Source organism: Lonchura striata, chromosome 5, assembly GCF_050655825.1.
Source record: "Lonchura striata isolate lonStrDom1 chromosome 5, ASM5065582v1, whole genome shotgun sequence".
NCBI classification, from domain to species: Eukaryota; Metazoa; Chordata; class Aves; order Passeriformes; family Estrildidae; genus Lonchura; species Lonchura striata.
Window position 1 is genome coordinate 37,792,702 of NC_140707.1, and position 25,776 is coordinate 37,818,477.

The 25,776-nt window shown below is 40.6% G+C and overlaps 1 protein-coding gene across 4 annotated transcripts in view; it reads left to right on the forward strand.

Annotated features, from left to right (window-relative positions):
- Nucleotides 1-25,776, forward strand: part of STARD9 (StAR related lipid transfer domain containing 9) — a 102,209-nt gene that overhangs the window by 10,612 nt on the left and 65,821 nt on the right. For all 4 annotated transcript variants that reach the window (XM_085581869.1, XM_085581870.1, XM_021533516.4 and 1 more), the window contains exons 2-3: nucleotides 2,211-2,280; nucleotides 3,575-3,691. In XM_085581869.1, the coding sequence (XP_085437995.1) occupies nucleotides 2,211-2,280; nucleotides 3,575-3,691 (187 nt within the window). The remainder of the gene's footprint in view (nucleotides 1-2,210; nucleotides 2,281-3,574; nucleotides 3,692-25,776) is intronic.

Sequence of the window (25,776 nt, forward strand, 5' to 3'; positions counted from 1 at the left end):
AGAGTATGTGTAAGAGAGCAAGCTCTCGCCTAAAAAATCCCTCTGGTTTTCTCTGTCTGCTGCTGCTCTTGAAATATTGTGAAATTCTGTCAAATGTCCCATTTCCTCTTAAATCAGACCTGCTGTACAGGGTAATTGTCAGCTTTGTCTATTAGCTGACCTGGCAGAGATTTGTGCATGGATATCAAAGTCCCCTAAGTAACTAACATTGGAAAGCATTTGCTTGTCAAAACATCTATGAAGCCACACATGTCCAGGTTAAATGGATCAGTTGCACATTTCTAGTTTAGGTACTCACAGCCCGTGTCCTTAGGCACTGTTCCTTGTTCCTTTGTTCTTTAGGGAGCCTTATGAAACCTCTGTTCTGTGCTCAGCTGTACATAGTGCAGCATTGGTACCCAGCTGTACATAATATGCTTCCCGTTCCCTTGGGATCTGGAGCTCTGGTGACTGATGTGTTGAACAGCTGAACTCACAGCTTAACCCAAATCTCTTGGAGCTGTCCTTGTATTTTCTATGTGAAGAGTCATGTAAATATGTACTACAGGAAATACCGAGTTCAGTCTGTCTCAAGGAGGGTACCTCAGAAATCAGTGATGTAAAGCAAGAGACTTTAAAGTAAAGGATTGTTTTTGTCTGAAAAACGGGAGCAGCTATGCTCAGAAATGTGCTTAAAACCTCTTTGTGATTGGTAAGCTCAAATGTCACAGTGATTGTCTTCATGGAAGCCTTAAGTGTGCTAAGGCATTGTTTTGAATCTTATTTTGCAACAGAAAGCATGGGGTAAAAACTGAGAAGTGGAGAGACCCAAAGGCAGGGGATGATGTGCTTTTGGCCACCTGGAAGTCAGAGCCCTCAGTGAAGGCAGATTGTGATTGGTGGGGGACTAAATACTTCTGCACACATAGAAAGGAATCTGTAAAAGGTCTAGGGCCAGGAATGAGCAGCTGTCAGCTGGGTTTGAATTTTCTACCTCTTGTTTCATCTGCCCTCATTTTTAACTGACCTAATGATACTGATCCAGCTGATTATCAGGAGATAAACATACATCTAACCCCAAATGACAGTGTGTCTTCACCTTAATTTTAATAAAATTTGACAAAACTGCACTAAAGACAAAATTGCTTTTATTTCTAAACCAATTTCTTACAGCTTTACAAAGATATTTGGCTTCATCAAAACTTTATGAGAAAGTTGCATTTTAAAAGATTTGTCAGTATCAGACCACAAAGCAAAATATAGAGAAAATATAAAGCATCTTTGTCTTGCTCTTAGCTTCTCAGTACCAAAGGTGGAGAAATAGGACACTGACCTCTTCTTCTATTAAAAAATCCACTATAATTATTGAGAAGGATATATAAGAGCATTGTTTTCTTCAGGTAGCTATCCTGCTGTCAGCCCAGAAATAAAATGAATTTGGTCTGAGGCAGTTTTTTGTTTGTTTTTGTTTTGCTTTTATTTTGGGGGTTTTGCTTGTTTGGTTTTTTGGGGGGTGGTTTTTGTTTGGTTGGTTTTTTTTGTTTGTTTTTTCTTTTTCCACATACTTTTCTCATTCTTTTCTAACATGGCTCATTTGGGATGTGGAAGTTGTCTGTAGTAGTCAGTCTGATTCCAATGTAGTAGCTGATTCCAGTAGTAGCTGATTCCAATGGCAGATTTAGACAGTATATATGAGTGCATGGTCCTTTGCACTTGAGAAACAATCCTGTCCATTTACATTTCAGGACAGTTTTTTGATTTTATTGTTTGGTTGGCACTTTTTTCCCCCTAAAGAGTACTTCTTGAGGACTGCAATAAGTCCTTTGAATTAAGTGGGAAAAATCTGACAATTCTTGCGGCTCACAAGTCTGTCACATGGATCCCTACCCCACAAAGCACAGCCAGTCTACCAATGCTCCACTCTATTTCTTGTAAAAGCAACAACACTTAAACAGAAATAAAATCCCAACAATGTATTTAGGAAAAACACTTCAAAGCTCTTTAATCACCACAGTCTTGGGACTTTTTTAGCCCTTTCCTTTTGACATACTTGAATGCAGATCTGCAAATGCTATTTTATGTCACAGAGTCTTATCTATGTATATTGATATCTGAAGTTTTTGATTTGCAGCTTGCTAAAGTAAACACAAATTTCTGAAGTTTAGAAATTTGGCATGCACTTTTGATTCTTTATATTTTAAATGAGTTTTTAAAATGTGTTATGTTTCCAGAGAGAGAGCAGAAGGAGGAAGAGTGATTGTAGAAATTGATGACAAAGTGGCGAAAGTCAGAAATATAAAGGTATGTTTTTTGTTGTCTTCTCTTTCCCATATAAGAATCCTGATATCCTGATCATTTTCTCCATTTGCTTGGCTATTGGATCATTTTAATAGAAATATTAAGGGAGAAGTTTAAACTGGCACAGCCCTAGAATTATTGCAGTGAAAGTGTGGGGAAGGAATGTTTTGGTTTGGTAGTAGTTTGTGGTTTTTTTTTTGGGGGGGGGGGTGGGAATGGAAATTGAGAAGACACATAACAGGTAGTTGTCTTGCCTTGTCTGTATGTTATATTTATCAAAGCTTCTACAATCCTGTTGCATGCCATCATTCAGAGCTGCTGGTAAATTGTTTAGGATTTTTTGCATATCTTGCTGTTACTAACATCTGGATAATTTCATTCCCTGTATCTCTCTTCCTTTCATATTTCCCCTCAGAGTGCAATTGATTTGTATGGAATAGAGTAAATTGTGTAAAGCTACACTTCAGGCCTTGGTAGAAGACCAAGAGCTATAAGAATAAACTGAGTGTAGCCATCATCTTCCTTGAGAGCTCTGGAGCCTGCATGCTTTTTTTCTGCTTAAGTTAGTGTGAATGCTGAGGTTATAATAAAGGTACCAATTAAATAAAAATTACATGTATATGGTGTTAATTTTGTATCATGTTTTGATTCATTACTCTCCTCCTTTGAGTGTTCATAAGCTTATCTGTTTTATTATAATTCACTTGGGCAAGATTATATAGAAAGATTTATACACTTCCTTTAATTTCAGTAATTGTTGACTGTTGTGCTAGAAAGGCTTCACTGTCATTGGTAATAGCCCATAAAGGTTAAGTTTGGATTGTGCAGTCCCAGTGACAGAAGTATTAGCTTGCAACCATGACAAAGCAAAGGGGAAACTGGGGAAGAGACCCGCATATTTGACTATGCAGTGGGAAAATTGTTTTTTCTTATTGCTTGGGGTCTCATTTCTGTCATGTGGTTCTCTGTGAAACAGAAGAATTTCAGAGAAATATCAAAAGGTTTATAAAGCTTTCCTGCTAATACACAGAATTTATGAAGATTAGATGAAGTGTGTCTGCTGTATGTGTCTTGGGGAACCTTAGCTGTAGTAAATGAACCCTTCAGTGAAAATGCTCTAGCAGGTTTGTCATGGGTGTCTAAGCACCAAAGAAATTGAATAAAGAGGTTTAACTCTTTTGCCATTCCTTTTCCACAAGATGGATCCTAGATAAACTTCCCATTAACTTGGAAAATGCTTTTTTTGGGTCAGCTTCAGAGTGACTTGGTCTTTCTGTCTTTTTCCTTTTATTGTCAGGTTGACAGTAGGCTTGATAGCAGTTGGGACTCGAGAGAAAAAACTGTGGCCTTCAGCTTTGACTACTGCTACTGGTCAGTTGATCCTGAAGATCCAAAGTATGCATCTCAGGAAATGGTGAGTGATGCTTCATGTCCACATTCCCACCCTATTTTGTCCTTCATAACCACATCTTCAGGAATACATTGAGATGTAGAATACATAAGATCTTTTCTATTCTGCCGCCATCTTTTCCCTATTTTGTTTGTAATACCACAGCACTCAGTCCTCCTCTCTGAAACAGGTGCAGTAGGAATGCAATACCCTTGTTTGTCAACCAATGCACACTTTCCTTAGATATGTTACATTTGGCAGTGATCCTTAATGGTGATGATCTTGAGGACTTTAGCTCAGAAATGAGAAATTTTTCAGAAGCAGGTGTCATGATCTAGAGGGAGAAAGCTCTGAAAGAATGTAGGAGTATTGAGGTGATGCTTCTAAGAGGATCAACATTGAAGTAATCACATTTTTAATGGTTGAAAGTTTTACTTACACTGTATTGTTCGGACATATTTTCCTTGATAAAGCATCAGAAATTTCTTGTAATGAGTGGAGCCTCCTGCTGTCTTCAGAACCAAGCTTTGGTTATGTCCTAGGCTCCTGCCTTCATTAGCAGACACTTGTCTTTCCAAACCGGGACAGATTTACTGATTAAACAAGAAGATTAAAGGATTTGGTATTAAAATATGGTGTTATTACAGCTCTATTAATAAACAAGGAATTATTGACTCTACAAATAAGTACAGTGCACAGCAGAGCTATCCAAATATTTCATTATATAAGCATAGATATTTTGGCATTAAAATCAGGTTTTACTGCTGTTTTGTCTTCCAAATTATACAAATATAATTTCTCTGTTATCAGTACAACTGTTCATAAATTTTCATCTGTTATAATTATGTTGTTTTTCACAGAAATTATCATTTAAGACCAAGTTAGTCCTGTAAAATTTGTATTTCTAGTAGTGATGAGCACAGGACTGTTATTACTTTTGGGAGTCAATATTTGAAAAACTGTCACATTTGGAAATTACCATAACTGTTGGTGAAATTCTTGATTGTGCTTTTTTTCCTTCCTGGTACAATAGTTTGGAAGATGCTTTGAGAGCTTGGGAAGTGTCATTAAGATTTAAAAAAACAATGGTCTTTCTGAAGTACTTGGCGCTATGTAAACTTCTATTTTAGGGATTACAAAAACCAAATCTTTAAATGTTGATCTGTTTGGGTTCCCCCCAGCCCTGCTTATATTTTCTTGTTTGTTTTGATTTTGTGTTCATTGTGACATTGTCACATAATACAAGTAGAAGCTTGCTTCTTCAAACTGTTGACAATATAGTTGATTTTCTGGCTGGAATGGTTTAGCAGATGAAATGCTGATAAATCCCTGCCAAGTCAGTTTTAACTCTATTCTGTGAGAGAAACTATCAGAACTGCCAAATGGAAAATACAAATATTGGCTACAAATGTAAATTTTTGTTCTTGTTGTTATTAAATACAAGTGTGACTAAAGAAGAATGTAAAATGCAATATAAACAGTGCAGCTTCCATGCTGGGGTTGAGTAGCTGTTTCAGATGCTGTGGAGACCTCTGTATTATCTGGTAATACAGTTTTATCTGAAAAAAACAGTGAGGGGGAAACATGAACTCTTGGGCCACAGAAAATTGAGAAATGGACAGTAGTTCCTTTACTTGTGCCTGATGCTGACTGAAAGGACATCCAGGGCTGCATTACTGAGCCTTGGACAGATGTCTTGCGTGAGATAAGGAAAGTCAGAAGATGGACTGAAGTTTTGAAAGACCTGGAGCCACGAGGGAATTTCTTGGGCTTTTCTCCTATCTTTGTGATTGTAGAACCAGTAAAATCTACTTCAAATGTCCTTGAGAAGAGGCTGCTGGAGTACTGCAATCTTACCATGCTTTTGGGCATTTTTCCACCCTCTTATGCTGCATGAACTAGTGTATTGTACTAATGCCATGTTTGGAATCATTGCTTCAGTGCTGAGCTGACAACAGTGATGCTATCAGCAGCCAAAGGAGGTTCAGTACCACTGTCATCCTGTAAAAGCTTTCTTTCATGAGCTGACCTTGTATTACTTTTCCTTTGAAGATGTCCTGCCAACTGTTATCATATGTGATTGGTATTGGTTGAGGATGAAAAGTAGATAAAAGAATCTGTCTTGAGATTTGTTTTTGTAGAATGCTGTCTTTTAGTAAACTACTTTTTTTTTCCCCTCTGTAAATGGATGTATAAAAATCAAGTCCTAACAATTTCTTCAGTTAAGGACTGTGACAATGTAACAATAGTGGGAGGGCTGCAAGTCCTGATGTTTTAAGCAGGATTTTAAAGACACAACTCTGCTTCTCTGAATACCTCTTACAGTTTCTTCCAAATGTTAACATTGTACACTTCAAGTTCCTGTCTCTTGCATTTCAGAGACGTGTACACGCAATACATTTTATTCCCTATATACTTTGATCACAGGCACTTGTAAGAGGCTTAAGCACACATGTGTAAATACTTTCAAATGTTTGGAAGATGAGTTTGGATTTATTGTTCTGTTTATAAAGGCCATTCTTTCTCTGCCACCTGTACTTTATTTGTATTTTCCTAAAGGGAACTAAATGTTGCCCATCTTGTACGTTTTTCCCAATACATTTGTGTTAATATTAAAAAAAAAAAAAAAAAGTAGAGAAAGTATTTTTTAATTTTAATTTGGGAAAAGCAGACCTTGCATTACAGTAAACTGAGAAGGAACTGGACCAATGTAGTAAAATCTGTAATGGTCATGTGACAGATTATATGCCTTTACTTTCATTTTTATGAGCAGTAAAACCAGAAGTGCTTTTCCCTGAAAAAAGCTGGACAAAAAAGTCAAAAACATAAACTATTTTTAAGAAGTGTTATTGTATCCATATTTTTTAGGGCTGAATTTAAAAAGCAATTATTGTATCATGATATATATATATGTGAGCTTCCTTGACTGGCGTTCTAGAAATAATGTAAGCCACTTTCTGTCTCTAAAAAGATGAAAGTTTGCTAAATTCAAAACAAATTTTGATTTTGACTACTGGAAGAATAACCCATCACTACTGGTGTCTGGGAAACAGACTTCTTAACAGATTGAACCTGTTGGATAGTGGTTGGTTTTGGAAGATGGCTTCAGGAACCCATGCATAGTCTAATTTATGATTATTCTCTCATTTGAAACATTTGAGGAACTAGATATGAGCCAGAGTTCTGGTTTCTTTACTTCTCTCCTAACTGTGGTGAAATATGAAGTTATATAGTCTTTATAATGATCATATTGTAATTTATATAAGTGGTCTGAATTCTTAGACTTCCTTTAGAAGCTGCATCAATTCTTCACAAAATAGAAGATTTTTAGAAATAGGTCATCTATACAAGCATTATTTCATTTTCCAAATAAGCTGAATTTTACAATGTGACCTGGGTTTTTAGGTAGCTCCTTGGGAAATCTTTGGGCCTGTTGCTTTTGTTTTCTCACTGGGAATTAGAATACTTCATGTTGATACTGAACTGAGGTTTTCATCCTCTTTCACAGATGAGCAACTCTGCCTTCTTCTTTGAAAGACAATTTTTTTTCCTAAGTGGATTTTTTCATGTATAAGCAGAGTAGAGAAATCAATAAACCAGGCACCAGGGTTTCAGGCCAGAGGGAGAGAAAAAAAGGAAGATCAAGAAATAGTGTGGGACCAGATTCCTTATTTGTTACCAGAATAAGTAACAAATAAATATGGATTAAGGAAATGGACGGAATAGTTGATGTGCCAAGTATGAAGTTAGAAACAAAAGGAAATTAAATATTATAGGCATTTAAGAGAAAAAGGTTGTGCATGGTTTTCTGATCTTAACTCTGCAATTTGTTACGTGCGTTTTCCATGGCTGTAAAAGAATGAATGGTTTTCCAAACATCGCTGTCAAGATACGGCTATAGTCCTAAAAAAGCAGCCCTCCACCCCCAGAAATACCAAATTCAAAAGAGAAAACAATCAAAAAACCCCCAACAAAACAAACAAAACTACAAAAACAACAAAAAAAAACCAAACCCACACAAAAGTGCTATATTTGAGGCGATGCTCCTTTTCCTGCTATTTTTCTTTAGTAAAGGAATTTTGTGTGATTATTACTTCCTTCCCACTCCCTTCCTCCCCAGATTTCTTCAGGAGCCTGTGTGTACTTCAGGATTGTTTTCCGAAGACCATGTTGGATATCTATCACTCTTTGGCCATTATATAATTATGGGACTATCCTTTCCTAGAGATTTATGACATATTTACATATTTTCATTTTGCAGTGAAAATGCTGTGTGATGATGTTATTTTAATGTTTTTTGAGGTTATAATTTTTATTCTTACAGGTAGACTCAGGCTTGCTGATTCTTTCTGCTGGTTGAATGTGATAATTATTATAGAAGTGCTGTGAGACATTTATAGTTGTTTCAGAAACAAATCTCTAAGTTTAAACTTACTCAAATTTTTGTCTGGCATAGAACAGCGTGTTTCAACCTTTTGAGCTTCCCTTGCAAAACCTAAAATAGCTCTTAGTGAATGTTTCCCCAAATCTCTTTTAGCTCCACTAAACAGAGGAGAATGTTAAAAAATGTTAGCCACGCTTCCCATCCGGGTATTGTGCGCGCTCCGTACCCGCGGTGGGCAGGCTGACCCACAGGATGTGCCAGCAGGTGTTTACACACAGAGCTGCCACAGACAGCTGATGTGGGGCAATCTTTTCCTTTTGATAACAGCAGTATGTTCTGTGACTGAAAGGCTTTGAACAGTAGGTGTAATGAAATCCAGAAAAGGTTAAGTTCCCAACCAGCACTGATTTCAGTGGGATCCAAAACTCCCAAGTGGGTTTTCTTGAAATGCTTTCTGTAGCTTAGTTTTTCGTCCTTAGTGCAACAGTTTAATGGAGACAATAGTGTTTACAAGGGAAATAATAATTTAGACTTTAGAATTTTTTCCTCAGGCTTCCTAAATAATTGAATAAATCATATTCATACTGATCAAAGAAATTTACAATTCTGGGCTTGATCTGGTAAGTGTGTTATTTTGGTTTGGCACAGTATATTGGGTTTATGCTGGTGTGAATATTCCTTCAGTGTCTCTCTGAATATTATCATTCTCAGTAGTACTGTGACTCTCAATGGCCCTTCTAAGATATATCCATAAAAGCCCTTGACCAAAAAGGCTGTGGCCAAACGAAAAGATAACTGTCTTTGAGGTACATATGAGAAGCATAAGAGTGCACAGAGGTTAAATAGCTGAGTGATTGTATACTCTTGCATATTCTTCCCTGAAGGAATACATTGTCTTTTTTTGAAGAGAAGTATCTGCCTATCAAAGGAAAAAAAAAAGTCTTGTTTTCAAGATTTTGTTACGGATTTCCCTGTATGTAGGGGTTGCTTTGTGATGTGTCACATGTGAGGAGTATTACCTTAATAAATCAGGATGGTGTTACAGTAAGAAAGCAGTAAGAGGATAAAAACAAATCTTACTGTAAATCTGGTAACTGCTTGTAATTTCTTGACCTTATTGTCCTACACCTTCCTATTCTTCAGCACTGGTTTATTAATGTAAGTGAAAGAATAACTATGATCCTTTTTTTGGTGCACTTCCACTGTGCATTGAACCACTGAGAATTATACAAGATTGTTCAAAAGCAAGACATGTTGTCCTGGGTTGTAAGATAAGCTTGTATTCCATTTGCCATCTGTCGAAGGCGAACCGGTTGGACAGGTTTTTTGTTATCTCTCTCAGAGACAATGGTTTGTGTATACACCTTCGACTGATTCAATGAAGGGGGTCCCACCCAGAGGGGAGAAGCAGCTCTCTCCCTCTTCTTCGCGGAACTCCGAGAGAAGCAGCTCTCTCCCTCTTCTTCGCGGGACTCCGAGAGAAGCAGCTCTCTCTCTCTCTGCGCGGGATTCCCGGGGAAAGCAGCTCTCTCTCTCTCTTCGCGGGATTCCTGGAGAAGCAGCTCTCTCTCGCTCTCTCTTCGGCGGCACTCGCAGCGAAGCAGCCGGCGCGCAGAGGCGACGGCAGCGGAGCTCAGAGGCAACCCCGGCGCAGAGGAAGACCGGCCCCCACTGCCACCAGATCTTCAGAGGGAAACTATACCCTTCTAGAGATCACCACTGCAGCTACAATTCACCAGCCACTGCAAGGGAAGCAAATTGTCCCAGTAGAACTGATACTGGCACCCCGCAGGTTCTGGACTTTTTTTTTTTCCTTTCACTGGTTTTGTTTGTACCGATTGCATTTGCCTTTTTAAATTGTTGTCTAGTTTTCTCCTAGTAAAGAATTGTTACTCCCACTCCCATATCTTTGCCTGAGAGCCTTTTAATTTAAAGATCCTCGTAATTCAGAGGGAGGGGGGTTTGCCATTCTCCATTGCACAGGAGGCTTTGCCCTCTTTCACAGACTCCTGTCTTGTCGAACCAAGACAGAATTTGGCGCCCAACGTGGGGCCCGAGGGCATTGAGAGGGAAAAAGGATTAACAGTTCTTAAGTAATTTGGTTTTGTTGTGTGTAAAAACATCTTCAGCATCACCATGTGGTCTAGTTTACCTTGGTTTGGGTGGCATGTGATCGTAGCTATACTTTTCCCATTTGCAGACCCTTATCTAAAAATGGGTCCTATAACTAAGGCTACGGTGTCTGTTATCAAGTTTGGCTTCTGGGTTAATTGGGTGAGGAATTCATGGATCTTTAATTTCCTCTGGAAGGCAGGTACATGGATTCATAGCTATCACACGTTAACTGTATGTTTTTGAGGTTACTTTAATAACGGTACCTACTGCGAGGAAATAGCACCTGGGCAAACTTTCTCTCAACCTTTTAACCATCTTTTTGGGTCTGCTCCACCAGTTCTCAAAGGGTTAAGATCCTTTATAAGTGCTAATGATACCATACAATGGGTGGTGTTGCTGATAGTCCTGTTATATTTAGCATTCAGAGATAAGGGAAAATTAACCTGGATAACTACCCTCACACCTACACCACAGACTCGAGATGCTGCTGCTCCAGAGCCTGACCCTGCCCCACAGCCCACCTCAGAAATGAACCGCCCAGATTGGGTGAGGGTTCTGGTTAAGGAGATACGAGAGATGCTGAAGGAGTGCATTTCCCCAGCTGGTAAGAAACCGGCCCTTTGCCTTGAGGAGGGACAGTCTAATAGTACAGCTGTGGAACCCACAGATGTTACAACTGTCCAGGTTCCAGCTGAACCACAAAGGCAGTCACGGTCAGCAGCAGTGGCCCCGGTAGAAACAAGGAAGTCTAAGGTGAAAGCAGAGCACCCTGCAGATAGGGACAGGAATGGAGGAACCTCACAACCCACAGGGGAGCCAGAGATTGCTATCATCACCGAGTCCCTGACGTACGAAAGTCTTCGCAATCTGCATAAAGACATTGTGCGACGAGGGCGTGAGGCTTATGCTACCTGGCTACTCCGGGTTTGGGATCTTATGGGTACAGGCGTGCAGCTGGACGGTGGTGAGGCAAAGAACTTGGGACCCTTGACCCAGGACTCAGGTATAAATCAGGTTTTTGTAAGGGAACCAGGGTCCCTTTCTCTCTGGGAGCGGCTCTTAATGAGTGTCAGGGAGAGGTTTATCCACAGAAAGAGAATGCAAGAGCACCATCATAGAATGCGCTAGAAGACCCTCGAGGAAGGAATCCAACAGCTGAGAGAAGTGGCAGTATTGGAGGTACTCTTTGGGAGGGATGGACGACACAATAATGATCCTGACAAAGTCAGGTGTACGGGACAAATGCTGTGGAGTCTGGCAAATCTTGGGCCATCTCAATACGCCACCTTCATTGCAACGATCAATGCTGACACCCACCGGGAGACAATAGGTTCTGTTGCCAACAAACTTAGGAATTATGAGAGTATGATTAATGGCCCAATGCAGGCTCATATCTCAGCTGTGATTAAGGAGTTTAAAGAGGAGATGAGGGAGGAGATAAGGAAGGTTAATACAGCACCCGTGAGAGTCACAGGCCCCAGAATCAGCACCCAACAATCCCCAGCTAGAGAGAGAGGGTACACCCCAAGGGCTAATCTGTGGTTCTTCCTGCGTGACCATGGGGAAGACATGGGGAGGTGGGATGGGAAACCCACTTCTGTCCTGGCAGCACGGGTCCGTCAACTCAAGGAGGGAAACTCTAACCGGGGGAGTTCCACCAAAGTGAAGGTAGCCTCAACCTCCCGTGACCAAGCTTGTGGATACGATCTGTCAGACCCCCTTGAAGGGACCTCTAGTATGTATGCCCAGGGAAGGAATGATAACCAGTGTTAGAGGGGCCCTGTCTCTAGCCAGGGAGAGGCACGGGAAAACCGGATCTTCTGGACAGTGTGGATCCGATGGCCTGGCACATCAGAGCCACAAAAATATGATGCTTTAGTTGATACTGGTGCACAGTGTACTCTGATACCATCGGGACATGTGGGGGCAGAGCCTGTTTCCATTGCTGGTGTGACAGGGAGATCACAACAATTGACTCTGGTAGAAGCTGAGGTGAGCCTGACTGGGAAGGAGTGGAAGAAACACCCTATAGTGACTGGCCCAGATGCTCCATGTATCCTAGGCATAGACTTCCTCCGGAACGGATATTACAAAGACCCAAAGGAACTCAGGTGGGCTTTTGGAATAGCCGCTGTAGAGGCAGAAGACATTAAGCAATTGAACACCTTGCCTGGACTGTCAGAAAACCCCTCTGCAGTAGGACTCCTAAGGGTGGAAGAACAACGCGTGCCAATTGCGACCTCGACAGTGCACCGCCGGCAGTATCGGACGGATCGAGATGCCGTGATCCCCATCCACAAAATGATTCGGGAGCTGGAGAGCCAAGGGGTGGTCAGCAAAACCCACTCACCCTTCAACAGCCCCATCTGGCCTGTGCGCAAATCTGACAAAGAATGGAGATTGACTGTGGACTATCGTGGCTTAAATGAAGTGACTCCACCGCTGAGCGCTGCTGTGCCGGACATGCTGGAACTCCAGTACGAGCTGGAGACCAAGGCAGCAAAGTGGTATGCCACCATTGATATTGCTAATGCGTTTTTCTCCATTCCTCTGGCAGCAGAATGCAGGCCTCAGTTTGCTTTCACCTGGAGGGGCGTGCAGTACACCTGGAACCGACTGCCCCAGGGGTGGAAACACAGCCCCACCATCTGCCATGGACTGATCCAGGCTGCACTGGAAAAGGGTGAGGCTCCAGAACACCTGCAATACATTGATGACATCATTGTGTGGGGGAGCACAGCGGCAGAAGTGTTTGAGAAAGGTGAGAGGATCATCCAGATACTACTAGAAGCTGGCTTTGCCATCAAGAAGAGCAAAGTCAAGGGACCTGCCCGAGAGATCCAGTTCCTGGGAGTGAAATGGCAAGATGGACGGCGCCAGATTCCCACTGAGGTCATCAACAAGATCACAGCTATGTCCCCACCAACCAGCAAAAAGGAAACACAAGCTTTCCTGGGTGCCATAGGTTTCTGGAGAATGCACATTCCTGAGTATAGCCAGATTGTGAGCCCTCTTTATCTGGTTACCCGAAAGAAGAATGATTTCCACTGGGGCCCTGAGCAGCAACAAGCCTTCACCCAGATCAAGCAGGAGATCGCTCATGCTGTAGCCCTTGGCCCAGTCAGAACGGGACCAGAGGTCAAGAATGTGCTCTACTCTGCAGCCGGGAACCATGGGTTGTCCTAGAGCCTTTGGCAGAAAGTGCCTGGGGAGACTCGAGGCCGACCACTGGGATTCTGGAGCCGAAGTTACAGAGGGTCTGAAGCCAACTACACTCCCACAGAGAAGGAAATCTTGGCTGCCTTTGAAGGAGTTCAAGCCGCCTCGGAGGTAATTGGCACAGAAACACAACTCCTCCTGGCACCCCGACTACCGGTGCTGGGGTGGATGTTTAAAGGAAAGGTTCCTACTACCCACCATGCCACTGACGCAACATGGAGCAAATGGATTGCCCTCATCACTCAACGCGCCCGTATTGGAAACCTGAATCGCCCTAGGATTTTGGAGATAATTACGAACTGGCCAGAAGGTGAAAACTTTGGTCTCACTGATGATGAGGAACAGGTACAAGTGACAAGAGCTGAAGAGGCTCCACCATACAACCAACTACCAGCAGAAGAGACCTGCTACGCTCTTTTCACTAATGGTTCCTGTCGCATTGTAGGGATGAACCGGAAGTGGAAAGCAGCCGTATGGAGCCCCACACGCCAAGTTGCACAAGCTACCGAAGGAAAAGGTGGATCGAGCCAACTCGCCGAACTCAAGGCCGTTCAGCTGGCTCTGGACATTGCTGAAAGGGAGAAGTGGCCAAAGCTCTACCTTTATACTGATTCATGGATGGTAGCCAATGCTCTGTGGGGCTGGCTGGGAAGGTGGAGGAAGGCCAACTGGCAACGTAGAGGAAAGCCAATCTGGGCTGCTGATATATGGAAAGACATTGCCTCTCGGGTGGAAAAGCTGACGGTAAAAGTCCGTCATGTAGATGCCCATGTCCCCAAAAGTCGGGCTAATGAAGAGCACCGAAACAACGAGCAGGTAGATCAGGCAGCAAAAATAGAGGTGTCAAAGATAGACTTAGATTGGCACCATAAAGGGGAGTTGTTCCTGGCTCGATGGGCTCATGATGCCTCAGGTCATCAGGGCAGAGATGCCACCTACAAGTGGGCACGAGACCGAGGGGTGGATCTAACCATGGACAGTGTTTCCCAGGTTATCCATGACTGTGAGACGTGTGCTGCCATCAAACAGGCCAAGAGAGTGAAGCCCCTATGGTATGGTGGGCGGTGGTCCAAGTACAAGTATGGAGAGGCCTGGCAGATTGACTATATCACACTGCCCCAGACACGCCAAGGCAAGCGCTACGTGCTGACCATGGTGGAAGCCACCACTGGATGGCTGGAGACTTTCCCTGTACCTCATGCCACTGCCCGGAACACCATCTTAGGCTTGGAAAAGCAAGTCCTGTGGAGACACGGCACCCCTGAGAGAATTGAGTCTGACAACGGCACCCATTTCAAGAACAGCCTTATCAACACCTGGGCCAGAGAACATGGTATCGAATGGATATATCATATTCCCTATCATGCTCCAGCTGCCGGCAAAGTTGAACGGTGCAACGGACTCCTTAAGACTACCCTGAAGGCACTTGGTGGGGGAACATTTAGAAACTGGGAAATTAACCTGGCAAAAGCAACCTGGATGGTCAACACCCGGGGGTCTGTCAGTCGAGCTGGCCCTGCTCAGTCAGAACCCTTACACGCAGTAGATGGAGATAAGGTCCCTGTAGTACATATGAAAGGTATTTTAGGGAAAACTGTTTGGATTAATCCCACCTCAGGCAAAGACCAACCCATTCGTGGGATTGTCTTTGCTCAAGGACCTGGTTACACTTGGTGGGTAATGCAGGAAGATGGGGAGACCCGCTGTGTACCACAGGGAAACTTGGTCTTAAGAGAGAACTGGGTGTAAGATTTCATGGTGTGCAGATGGAAATAGAATAAGGGGTGGATAATGTCCTGGGTTGTAAGATAAGCTTGTATTCCATTTGCCATCTGTCGAAGGCGAACCGGTTGGACAGGTTTTTTGTTATCTCTCTCAGAGACAATGGTTTGTGTATACACCTTCGACTGATTCAATGAAGGGGGTCCCACCCAGAGGGGAGAAGCAGCTCTCTCCCTCTTCTTCGCGGAACTCCGAGAGAAGCAGCTCTCTCCCTCTTCTTCGCGAGACTCCGAGAGAAGCAGCTCTCTCTCTCTCTGCGCGGGATTCCCGGGGAAAGCAGCTCTCTCTCTCTCTTCGCGGGATTCCTGGAGAAGCAGCTCTCTCTCGCTCTCTCTTCGGCGGCACTCGCAGCGAAGCAGCCGGCGCGCAGAGGCGACGGCAGCGGAGCTCAGAGGCAACCCCGGCGCAGAGGAAGACCGGCCCCCACTGCCACCAGATCTTCAGAGGGAAACTATACCCTTCTAGAGATCACCACTGCAGCTACAATTCACCAGCCACTGCAAGGGAAGCAAATTGTCCCAGTAGAACTGATACTGGCACCCCGCAGGTTCTGGACTTTTTTTTTTTCCTTTCACTGGTTTTGTTTGTACCGATTGCATTTGCCTTTTTAAATTGTTGTCTAGTTTTCTCCTAGTAAAGAATTGTTACTCCCACTCCCATATCTTTGCCTGAGAGCCTTTTAATTTAAAGATCCTCGTAATTCAGAGGGAGGGGGGTTTGCCATTCTCCATTGCACAGGAGGCTTTGCCCTCTTTCACAGACTCCTGTCTTGTCGAACCAAGACACATGTTCAATTAAAGGTTGTTTATTTCTAAACTTTATGTAGCAGGTAACACGGGCTCTCTTTGCTTGTCTGTCCATTCTGCATGTGTAGCTAGGAAGAGCTCCTTTCTCTTACTATCTAATGATGTCTGTTTATAAATACATTATTTGGAAAAATTATTCTTTGTTCTGAAGGCAGAAATGGGGATTACTGATGGCTTGTGTGATAGAATAAGTATGAGCCCTGTGAAGAGGATTTTTCATTTCTTATTTGTTTAAGAAGTATTTAAACTGCTTTCCATCACGTCTGGCTTTGCAGCATAGCTGGGTTTTATACTATTTCCAGCTACAAAAATTAGTTGGGGAAAGGGGCTGACAGGCTTTTATTTAGTTGCTTGTTAGAGCATAACTGAAAAGTGAATAAAGAAACAGATGTTTAGAATGCAAAGTTTCCAATATAGCACTAGGATTTTTGGTGTTTTTTTCCCAAGGGATTTGTTTACTTGTTTTACATGTTTAACTGCAAAAGCTTAGAAAAGTTACACAACTGCATTGTTTGGAAGGAAAATATTGCAACATACTTTCCAACTCTTCATCAAAGTAATTCCTTTCTTTTTCACTGTAATCCTTTCTTTTTTTTCTAAAGTGCAAACAAAGTCATGTGCTGAAACAACTTTACCTGAGAGACCATTCCTCTCTAAGCTATGTTTGTGACATTTCCGTGCCTTTGTGCATGGATTCAAGTTTTAAATTGTCTTGTAAATCATCAGGACAAAATCAAAATATGTTATCTGTCATATGAGCCGAATTATAAAAAATTTAATAAAATTAACTTCTAATTTAAATATCTTGAAAAATTATTCATTTTTTTTCTCTCTGTGTCCTCTCCCCCTCCTTGTCTTGTAAAAGAAGGGAGAAAGAGAAGTCAGCAGCAGCTGTGGGTGTAAATGGCATTTTCGCACGAAATATTTGAAAAGCAGTAAGCATTCCATCCACAAGATTTTTTTTTCCTTCAATCCAGAGTGAGACAGAAGTGAAGAGGAGAATTTGCTATAAGAAAAAGGCTTTTTGTGCAATAATTGGATCAGTATATAGCAGATTATGATGGAGGCAGGGAAGCCACTATGAGTGAATGTTATAGATCTTCTGCCAGCAACACAGCTGCTGTGTTCAGTTTGTGATCAAATAAGGTCATTCTTTCTGACTATACCAAGACTTCTTTGCTGAAAACTTCTCTGAGAATTATTGTGAATAATTTCAAACTTCAAAGTAGGCTTTGTTGGAAGACAAAAAGAATCAAGTTGATTTTCAATTTATTGAGGCATTGAATTAATTGATAGAAATAGTTATACAGCTGTATACATTCATAGGCAACTGTGGCCTAATGCAGATGCATTGCAAATATGAAGCTGAAACAGGAGTTCACAAGAAAGGATTAAGCTGAGGGAAAACAGTAAACTGTTTAACAAACAATGAAATGAGACATTTCTGACTGTTCCATTTGCTAATGCTCATGTTCACGGATTGTTTCCCTGCTAGGCACTGACCATTGCTTACTAGATACACATTCTTTATAATAGGCACTCAGTATAACTCGCTAAATAATATTGAAAGGATCTGCAAGTGCCTTCAGCAAATTGAAAGTAAAAAATAATCAAGTTATTTGGGTTGTGAGGTGTTGTGCATGTTTGCAGTGAGCCTGAACATTTGCCATCTCAATTATTTCTACAAATCTTGTGATTCTTGCATGCATTGCAAGTAAAACCAAGAACTTGTATAATTATCTGCAAACTTAGTGTACTTTGCAGGTGACTTCGCATATTTGGATAGGTGCGTTTTTTTTTCTTTTTAAATTAACTGTGGTTAAGATGTGAGATACAGATGTTTTTAAGAAAAAAAGTCATCTATATAGATAAGCTGTATGTGGACGCTGATTGTTCTTATTTGCAGATGGACATTCACAGTTTAAATTCATCTATCTAATCACACCACAGTTTTTCCTCCATGTTCATAAAACAGTGGCTTTTTTTTTTTTCCTTCTTTTAATCTAATATAAGGACTGTTCTAAACTCTTTCTCTTTTACAAGCAGTTTCCCATGTTCATCTGTAAGAATTTCCACAGCATGGCAACTCACAGAAGGGAAGGTCATATTCATGGTACTTCTAAGGTTACAGATTCATCCAAGATTAGTCTTTAACTTGTAGTGTTTTTTCTCCAATCTTATCAGTGCTATGTGAATAACTTTGCTTAGACTTGTCTTTTGGGAGCTGAAATTACTGAAAAATTAGGCAGAACTTCAACCAGGTCTCCAAGATCGTGTAGGTCTGTGAGTTCTGAAGTCAGTGGATAGAAGGATGTTGATAGACTTTCCTGGGAGACTGGTCCAGGTTTGGAGATTTTATTCTCTGGGTGATGAGATTTTATTTTCTTTTAGTGGGCAGCTTCCTCCTGAAAGATTTTGTTGGGCAGGACTGTGCTAGCATTGAATAGTGAGATATATTTATTGCAACAGCTGTGATTGAGTTCCACACAGCTTATTTATTTACCTCTGAAAACGAGCCATGTTTCTGACATGTTGGAGGCATGAGATTGGACTTGGACGCATAAGTAGCTGAAATCTGATAAACCTAAGCAACATGCATGTGTCCAGTTTCACTGTTTATTAAATGTCTGGTATGATCAGCAGTTGTTCCTTTATATTATAGCAAAAAGCAACCATTCCCTTTTTTTGTAAATTTGTGCTCACTTTATTTTTCTTCAATAGTAACTGGATTTTAGGTTTTTCTGTTAACTAAGATGCTATGCCTCAGGGATATGTGTGTGTGTGGCCTTGACCACAAACTGAATGAATCATCATTTTAGCTGTATCTGAGCACCTGCTGTATCTGACACCCTATTCAGCTTTGTTTTTAATCAACAAAAAAGCCTGCCCTTGAGAACTTGTATGTGAAAAGCAAAATTACCATCTCCATTCAGTTTGGCTTTTCTGACAAAGTAGTTTCTAATGGCATTTCCTTTATATTATGTAAGATAGAGTGAAGATGAATAAAATTAATTCAGTCTAGAAGCATTTACATGTAGCCTTAACACATCAAATTTGAAATTCTGAGGGTCAGTTTAGGTTTCCTTATCCTCAGATGCACACACGAGTATGGGTAAGTTCTCACTCTTGTAACTTCAGTGTTACAGTTAGTGTTAGGACTCTCATATGAAGGAAAGGAGCTAATGTTCTGTATTTTACATTCACAAATGTATTTTGAGGGATGTCTTACCAAACTACATCACTGCTATATAAATTAGTTGATTAATAAGTTTTGGAGTGGACCATTTGAATCAGTCCTTGCTGGATGGTCTCATTCCTGAGATGCTGAATGGCAACAGGCACTTTCCTCAATTGATTGGGGTTTTTTATGTGTGCCTATCAGGATTGATTACTTTCAAAATTACTCCTTATAATGTTAAAATCTCATCTTCTGTTCTACTGTTATTGCAAGTGTTTTACGTTTTCAGCCATCCCTTTCCTGCACACACATATGTGCTTAAGAGTGTGTACATGGATTGTGTCATCAATAGTTAGTGCTTATATGGTATTGCTGACAGGTTTTCTTATCAAGAGTCAAGTCTCTCTAAAGAGTATGCACCTCATCCCACCCCATGTGACAGACCTACAAATAAAACACAAGGTCTGAAAAATTAATCTGACGAAGTGTGAGGATCCAGACCAGAATTAATTAAAGTTGTCTATTTTTTATATTTATGGATTTTTATTTTATTAGGATTTCGTAGATAAAGGTGGGTAAGGAAGGCATTCTCTAGTTAGCACTGGAGAACTGGAAAGAGGAAATGGTAGGGATTTTTTTAAAATGTAAAGTAGGTGTACTTTCAAGGAAGTTTATATTTGCCAGTTTCACATGTCATTTTGGAGAACTGTCTACATCTCTGGATTTTGTTTCATTTGGAATATGACTAAGTGGAAGAGCCCAAATTACTGGTGCAAGACTGCTTTATGCTTTTTGTTTTGGTAGGTCAAACTTTCTGAATCCACAGATGTTCTTCAAGTTTTGTCTAGATCTTGATTTTAGTAAAAGTTCTCTCACATAACATTTAAACTGGACTTCAGTATTGCATCATCCATGAAAAAGCAAATTGCTTTGTAGAGAAATAGAACAAAGGGAGACAAGTTTTATCTTGTGTTTGGTTTTGCTGTGTCTTTTTATCATAGCAGAAAATGAATTTGAGTAACTGCGTGTAGATTTAGGAATAAATAAACTTTTTTTACTGGTGTTGTTGAAAGGTTCATGGATAATACATGTTGTAATCCTCAGTGTGAAAAAATGAGATTTCCTGATGGATTTTAGAAGTCAAAAACCTCTGAGCAATGATTCATAATCTTTTGAAGTGCGTCCTATTGGGACAGTCTATGACCAGGACAGTAAAGACCACAATAATCACTTTGCCACACAACTAATGGGTAACCTGAGTCCTTGAAAGAATGATCAAAAAGCTTGCTTGCATAATGTCCCTGAGAGCTGTGGTGTCCCTTATGTGGTGTCTCCCTGTCTTTTTGGGGCAGGAGAGGGGCATCTATGTGAGCTCCATCTGCAGAATAGGGAAGGGCTGCTTTAGCTGGGGCATTGTGGTGCACGTGCTGGGCACTGCTTCACTGGGCTTGGTGTGTGCCTGCCTGTCACACTCAGCCGCAGGATGTCCCTGTGGTGTGTGCCTGCCTGTCACACTCAGCCGCAGGATGTCCCTGTGGTGTGTGCCTGCCTGTCACACTCAGCCGCAGGATGTCCCTGTGGTGTGTGCCTGCCTGTCACACTCAGCCGCAGGATGTCCCTGTGGTGTGTGCCTGCCTGTCACACTCAGCCTCAGGATGTCCCTGTGGTGTGTGCCTGCCTGTCACACTCAGCCTCAGGATGTCCCTGTGCAGGGCAGTGCTGCTGGCCAGGGTGGGTGGCCAAGGTTACCCTACATCACTCCATACAGTCGTGAAGTCATCACGCTGCTTTAGTAAGTGCTCTAAGCCATTTTTCCCCCAGTCTCTCTTATTTTGATGCTCTTATTTGCATCCTGTTTCTTAACGACTGGAAGTAATGGCCAGTGTAGTTCATGAGTGACAAATATTTATTTCTTATTGAGGCATGTTGTAACCTGTTTCCTAACAGAACACAAGTTCTGCTTTGAAATGTATGACTCTCTGGATGTACTCCCTTTTCATTACCTAATCAAGGTCTGAAACCTACTTGCTTTTGTCTTTTTTATGACTTTTCTTATTTTCTCTCTTTTTTTTAAATTTTATTTTATTAGAAGGAAGAGCATTTCTCATAGCTGTTTTGAAGTAGGAGAAAAGATTTAATTATTTTAAAGATCTAGAGAGAGTGTTGATAGGAATTTATCATTGAAGCAATGGTGATCTTTTTGTATTCTAGCACATTCAAATTCCAGTCAAGTGAAGGGGTTTGGTGAACCAGTTATAATTTTAAATCCAAAATTAATCTCATTTCTGTAACAATTGAGAAATGCTCTCATCCACATTGAGGCTGCTATTTGTTCTTTTTAATTTGTTTAGGTTTTTTTGGTTTTTTTTGACAGCTAACTCTGCTATATATCTTTGTTATTTTTAATGTGTCTTATAGCTCTAAACCAAGAAATTTAAACTGAATTTCCAATTCATATTCATAAAATGAGCAACTGTTTTGATTTTTATGAGCGGAAAATGCCTGGGCTCAGGTAGCTTTTATATTTTTAACTAAAACTCAAATTCAGCAGAAGCTCAAAAGAACTGTTAATGTCTTGAAGATACATTTAGTCTGAAAACATAAAGATTTTGGAGGATTGCAGAAACTTGCTTTCAGCTATTCATGTTTTCCTTTACATCATTTCTGTGTCTGACTGTGCTCAGTACACCACAATGCTTTTATTGTCTCGCTTCCTACTGGGTGTCATTTGCATAAATTGGTTGCTTATTACAATATATGGAATGTAATCTTTTTCTATTCCATTTATTATGAATGCATGAGGCTTTCTGCAACTGAGTTTCATTGGCATGTTGAGTTGAAAGAGGAAGCAAAAGATTTGAAGTTCATCTTGATTAGAAGGTCATCTTTTCTCCCTTATTTTATCAGCTAAGAGATGACTTTTTTTTTTTCCTTATAGCAACTGAAGCTGTACAGGCCTTACTTGAGGCCAGGGAATATTCCATGAGCACTGCATAGTGGTCATCCATAGTACTGAACTGTTAGAGTGTGTCCTGGTGCTGTTTGGCCTGGGGTAGCTGCCACTTCTTGTAATGATTTGTAGGCACAGCCCAGGACTGGCAGGGACCAGGATCATTCCTGTCTGGCAGTTTTGGTGTGGCCACCCTGCCTTGGAGGCTGAGAGTTCTTGATAGTCTGAACGTGGGCTGTTCTGTGCCATATGGCCTGGGCGTGTTTAAATTGCTACTGATGGGAGCTGCCTGAAGAGTTGTGGGTTGTGAGTTAGGGGTGGAGAGTTAATTATGGGGGCTGAAGTTTGTTGCATGAAGTTTGGCAACTTTTTTGCATAGCTATGCTTCATAGTGAGTATCAAGGAATCAAGAACTTTTTTTTTTTAAATATGTGGTCCATAAGATAACTAGCACCCTGCACATTGTAATGCTTTTCTGGGGCTGATACAGTTGGGAAAGAATCTCAGAGTCTGCCTTTCTTGCAATCAGATTCTGGTTAACAGATTGCTAAAAATGAGGAAAAGGACTTGGGAAGAGAAATTATTTGATAACAGAAATAGAGGAAACAATCTTGCACATAGAGTATTATTATAAAACTGTTTAAAATCTTTAACTTTTAAAAATCCTTTTCAAAGGATTTTTTCAAAGTGATTGAGGGATTAATAAAAAAAATAAATGTTAGAAATGAAATTCAAATTGTTTTAAGTGAAGTTTTAAATTGTAGCATGTACTGTGTTACTTTGACCTGTTTGGGCAGCTTTGATCAAAGCAGGCAGCCATTTTTAAAGAATTTGCAGATGCTGTGGCCTTCTTTTGTTGTGAGAACAGAATATACAGATCTTGAATGTAAGAAACACCCAATGCTTCTGCTGAAGTCATTACACTGGAAAGAGAGAGTCTGCACCAAATTCCCAGGGAGATGGGTGGTCATCTTAAACAGCACAGCTGTTTGGAAATTACCATCTAACTTTAACATGGGGTCATTATATTCAATAGTCTTTTGAAACAGTTGCAATATTCTCTAGTATCTGAATTTCTAGCTGAATCAATGATGTGGCTGTTCTCTATCTAAAAGAATAAGTAGTCCAAGTAGAAATTTAGATTAATAGGTTGTCATATTTGAGAACATCCTGAGGTTTTATATGAATTAGTTTTTTCTGGATCAGTTTATTGTAATAAGACACTTGTATTAAAAAAGAGCTGAGACATGTTTTTGACTTAGCAAATGTTCAATACACTAAAAATATGTTGGAACAGAACTGACAACTAAGTTGCAACCATAAGTGACAAAATTTATACCTTATTATAAACTATTGTACCAATAAGCTGAAAAGAATATGTAGAAGCAACCTTCAGCTAGTTAAATTCTGCAAATGCATTAAAGTCCTGCATTTCATTCCTTTGTAAATATGTCTTCTGAACATCTAGCTATCTGCCTCTGCTCATTGCTTGTTCATTTCTTACCCATTTTAATATGCTGCATAGCATAAACTCTTAATTTGTAAAGGAATAATATTTAATGCATCTTTGAGAGCTTTTAACGATGATTAAATTTCTTCATTCTGTATCTGTATTATTATCTGTAACTGCAGTGTATTATTTTTCTGTATCACAATTTTTCATGTGTTTTATTAGTTAGGGGAAAAAAATTTGGTTTTCTTATAAAATCAGATATGTTCCTCTGAATATTTTAAAAGTTTGGGTTGTTTGGGTTTTTTTACCCCAGAAAACATCATGTCTGAGAGGGTAAGTCCAGTGTTTTCTTCACAGGCAGTGCCTTGCCATGATACTATGCATTTTTTTTCTTTTTGACAGTTTGCCAAAGGGTCTTTGTTCATCTTGGTAATACCAATGGTCTGGTTATTACTAGGCTTGTAATGACACACAAGTATGTGACCTTAATTGGGACATGAAGATTGCCTGGTTCTGATGCCTGTGGCATTTTACTGTTTTTATAGAAGATCTGCATCTTTTAATTTTTGGAAATACATGGTGTTATCTTTTGTTCTGTGGGAGTACTGAGATAGTTGGGTTCTTCTATATTTTACAAACTCTTTTTAGGAGTTTTACAGGTGATGTGAACCATCTAGCTTTTTGCTTTATGATAGTTAAACAAAGTAGAATATGAACTATTGAACCATCTTCATAGAATGCCTTGCCCGGTTTTGAGGCTGGTGTGGTGTGAAGTGAGCAGGAAAGAGAATGACAGTACAAAGCAGTAGCTCTGTCCAGCCCAAGTAATTTCTGCCCCTAGGAGAGCTGAAATAAAAGAAACTGATACTCTGCACTTTTTTTTTTAATGTAACATTTCTAGTTAGGTGAGCTGTGGCTCTTCATGAGAGCTTTGGCTGTTAATATGCAGTTCTCGTAAATTGGAAGTGAACAGAGCTCCAATGACCTTGTAAAAGAGCAGAAATAACAATTTACTGAACCACTAGCCCTGTCAAACTTCATTCTTAATATATTGTTGAGAATAGGATGCCAAAACCTCTCTCTATGAACTCATTAGTCACCTTAAATTACCTCCCACTGTTTGGATTCTCCTGGAAACTGCTAAAAACCATACAAATTTAGAAAGCTCTTTCTATCCATAGGATTTTGTACAGCTCAAAATAATTTTTTATTTCTTTTTAAAGTTGTGGGACATACCATGTAAAACATTCTAATTTTTTGCACTAGAAGAAGCCAAACATAAGTCTTTAATATTGCAATAATATTTGGTAAGCTGAATCACAGTCAAGAAACTTGCATTTGGGAATTTGACTGGTGATTCTTGATCTTCTCAATGTACATTGAAGTCATATCTGAATTCATAAAAGTGTATAGATTTTTCCTCCACATCCTTTTTGTGGACATCAGCTGCACTTTTAGTTCGGACCTGTCAGGTACGTGTTTCAAGAGACAGGCATAAAAATAGTCCCACTGCAGTAAAGGAGTTTACTCAATGGAAATGTCACTCTTCCCTTCTTATTGCAGAATGGGTGGAGTAGATGACCTTTAAAAGTCCAAGCTATTCTACAGAATTACTAGGGTTGGAAAAGACCTCTGAGATAATTAAGTCCAACTTCTAATGTAGTAGCACCTTTTTAATCACTAGGCCATGTCCCCAGTTGCCACATCCACAAATCTTTTGAACACTTCCAGGGATGGTGACTCCATGACTTCCGTGGGCAAACTTTTCAGTGAAGGAAATTTTCCTGATATCCAATCCAAACTTTCCCTGACACATCTTGAGGCTGTTTCTTCTCATCCTGTCAGTTGTTACCTAGGAGAAGAGGTTCACCCACACCTCACTACAACCTCCTTTCCTGTAGTTGTTCAGACTGACAAGATTTCCCCTGTGCCTCCTTTTCTCCAGGCTAAACAACTTCAGCTTCCTCAGCCACTGATCATAAGACACATACTTTCACCAGCTCCACTGCCCTTCTCTGGACCCACTCCAGCACCTCAATGTCCATATTGTAGTGAGGGGCCCAAAACTGGGCACAGGGTTTGAGACGTGGCCTCACCAGTGCCAGCTACAGGGGAACAATCTGCCCTGGTCCTGCTGGCCACAATATTGCTGATACACACCGGGATGCCTTTGGTCTTTTTGGGCCCACACTGGCTCGTGTTCAGCCGGTGTCAGTCAGCAC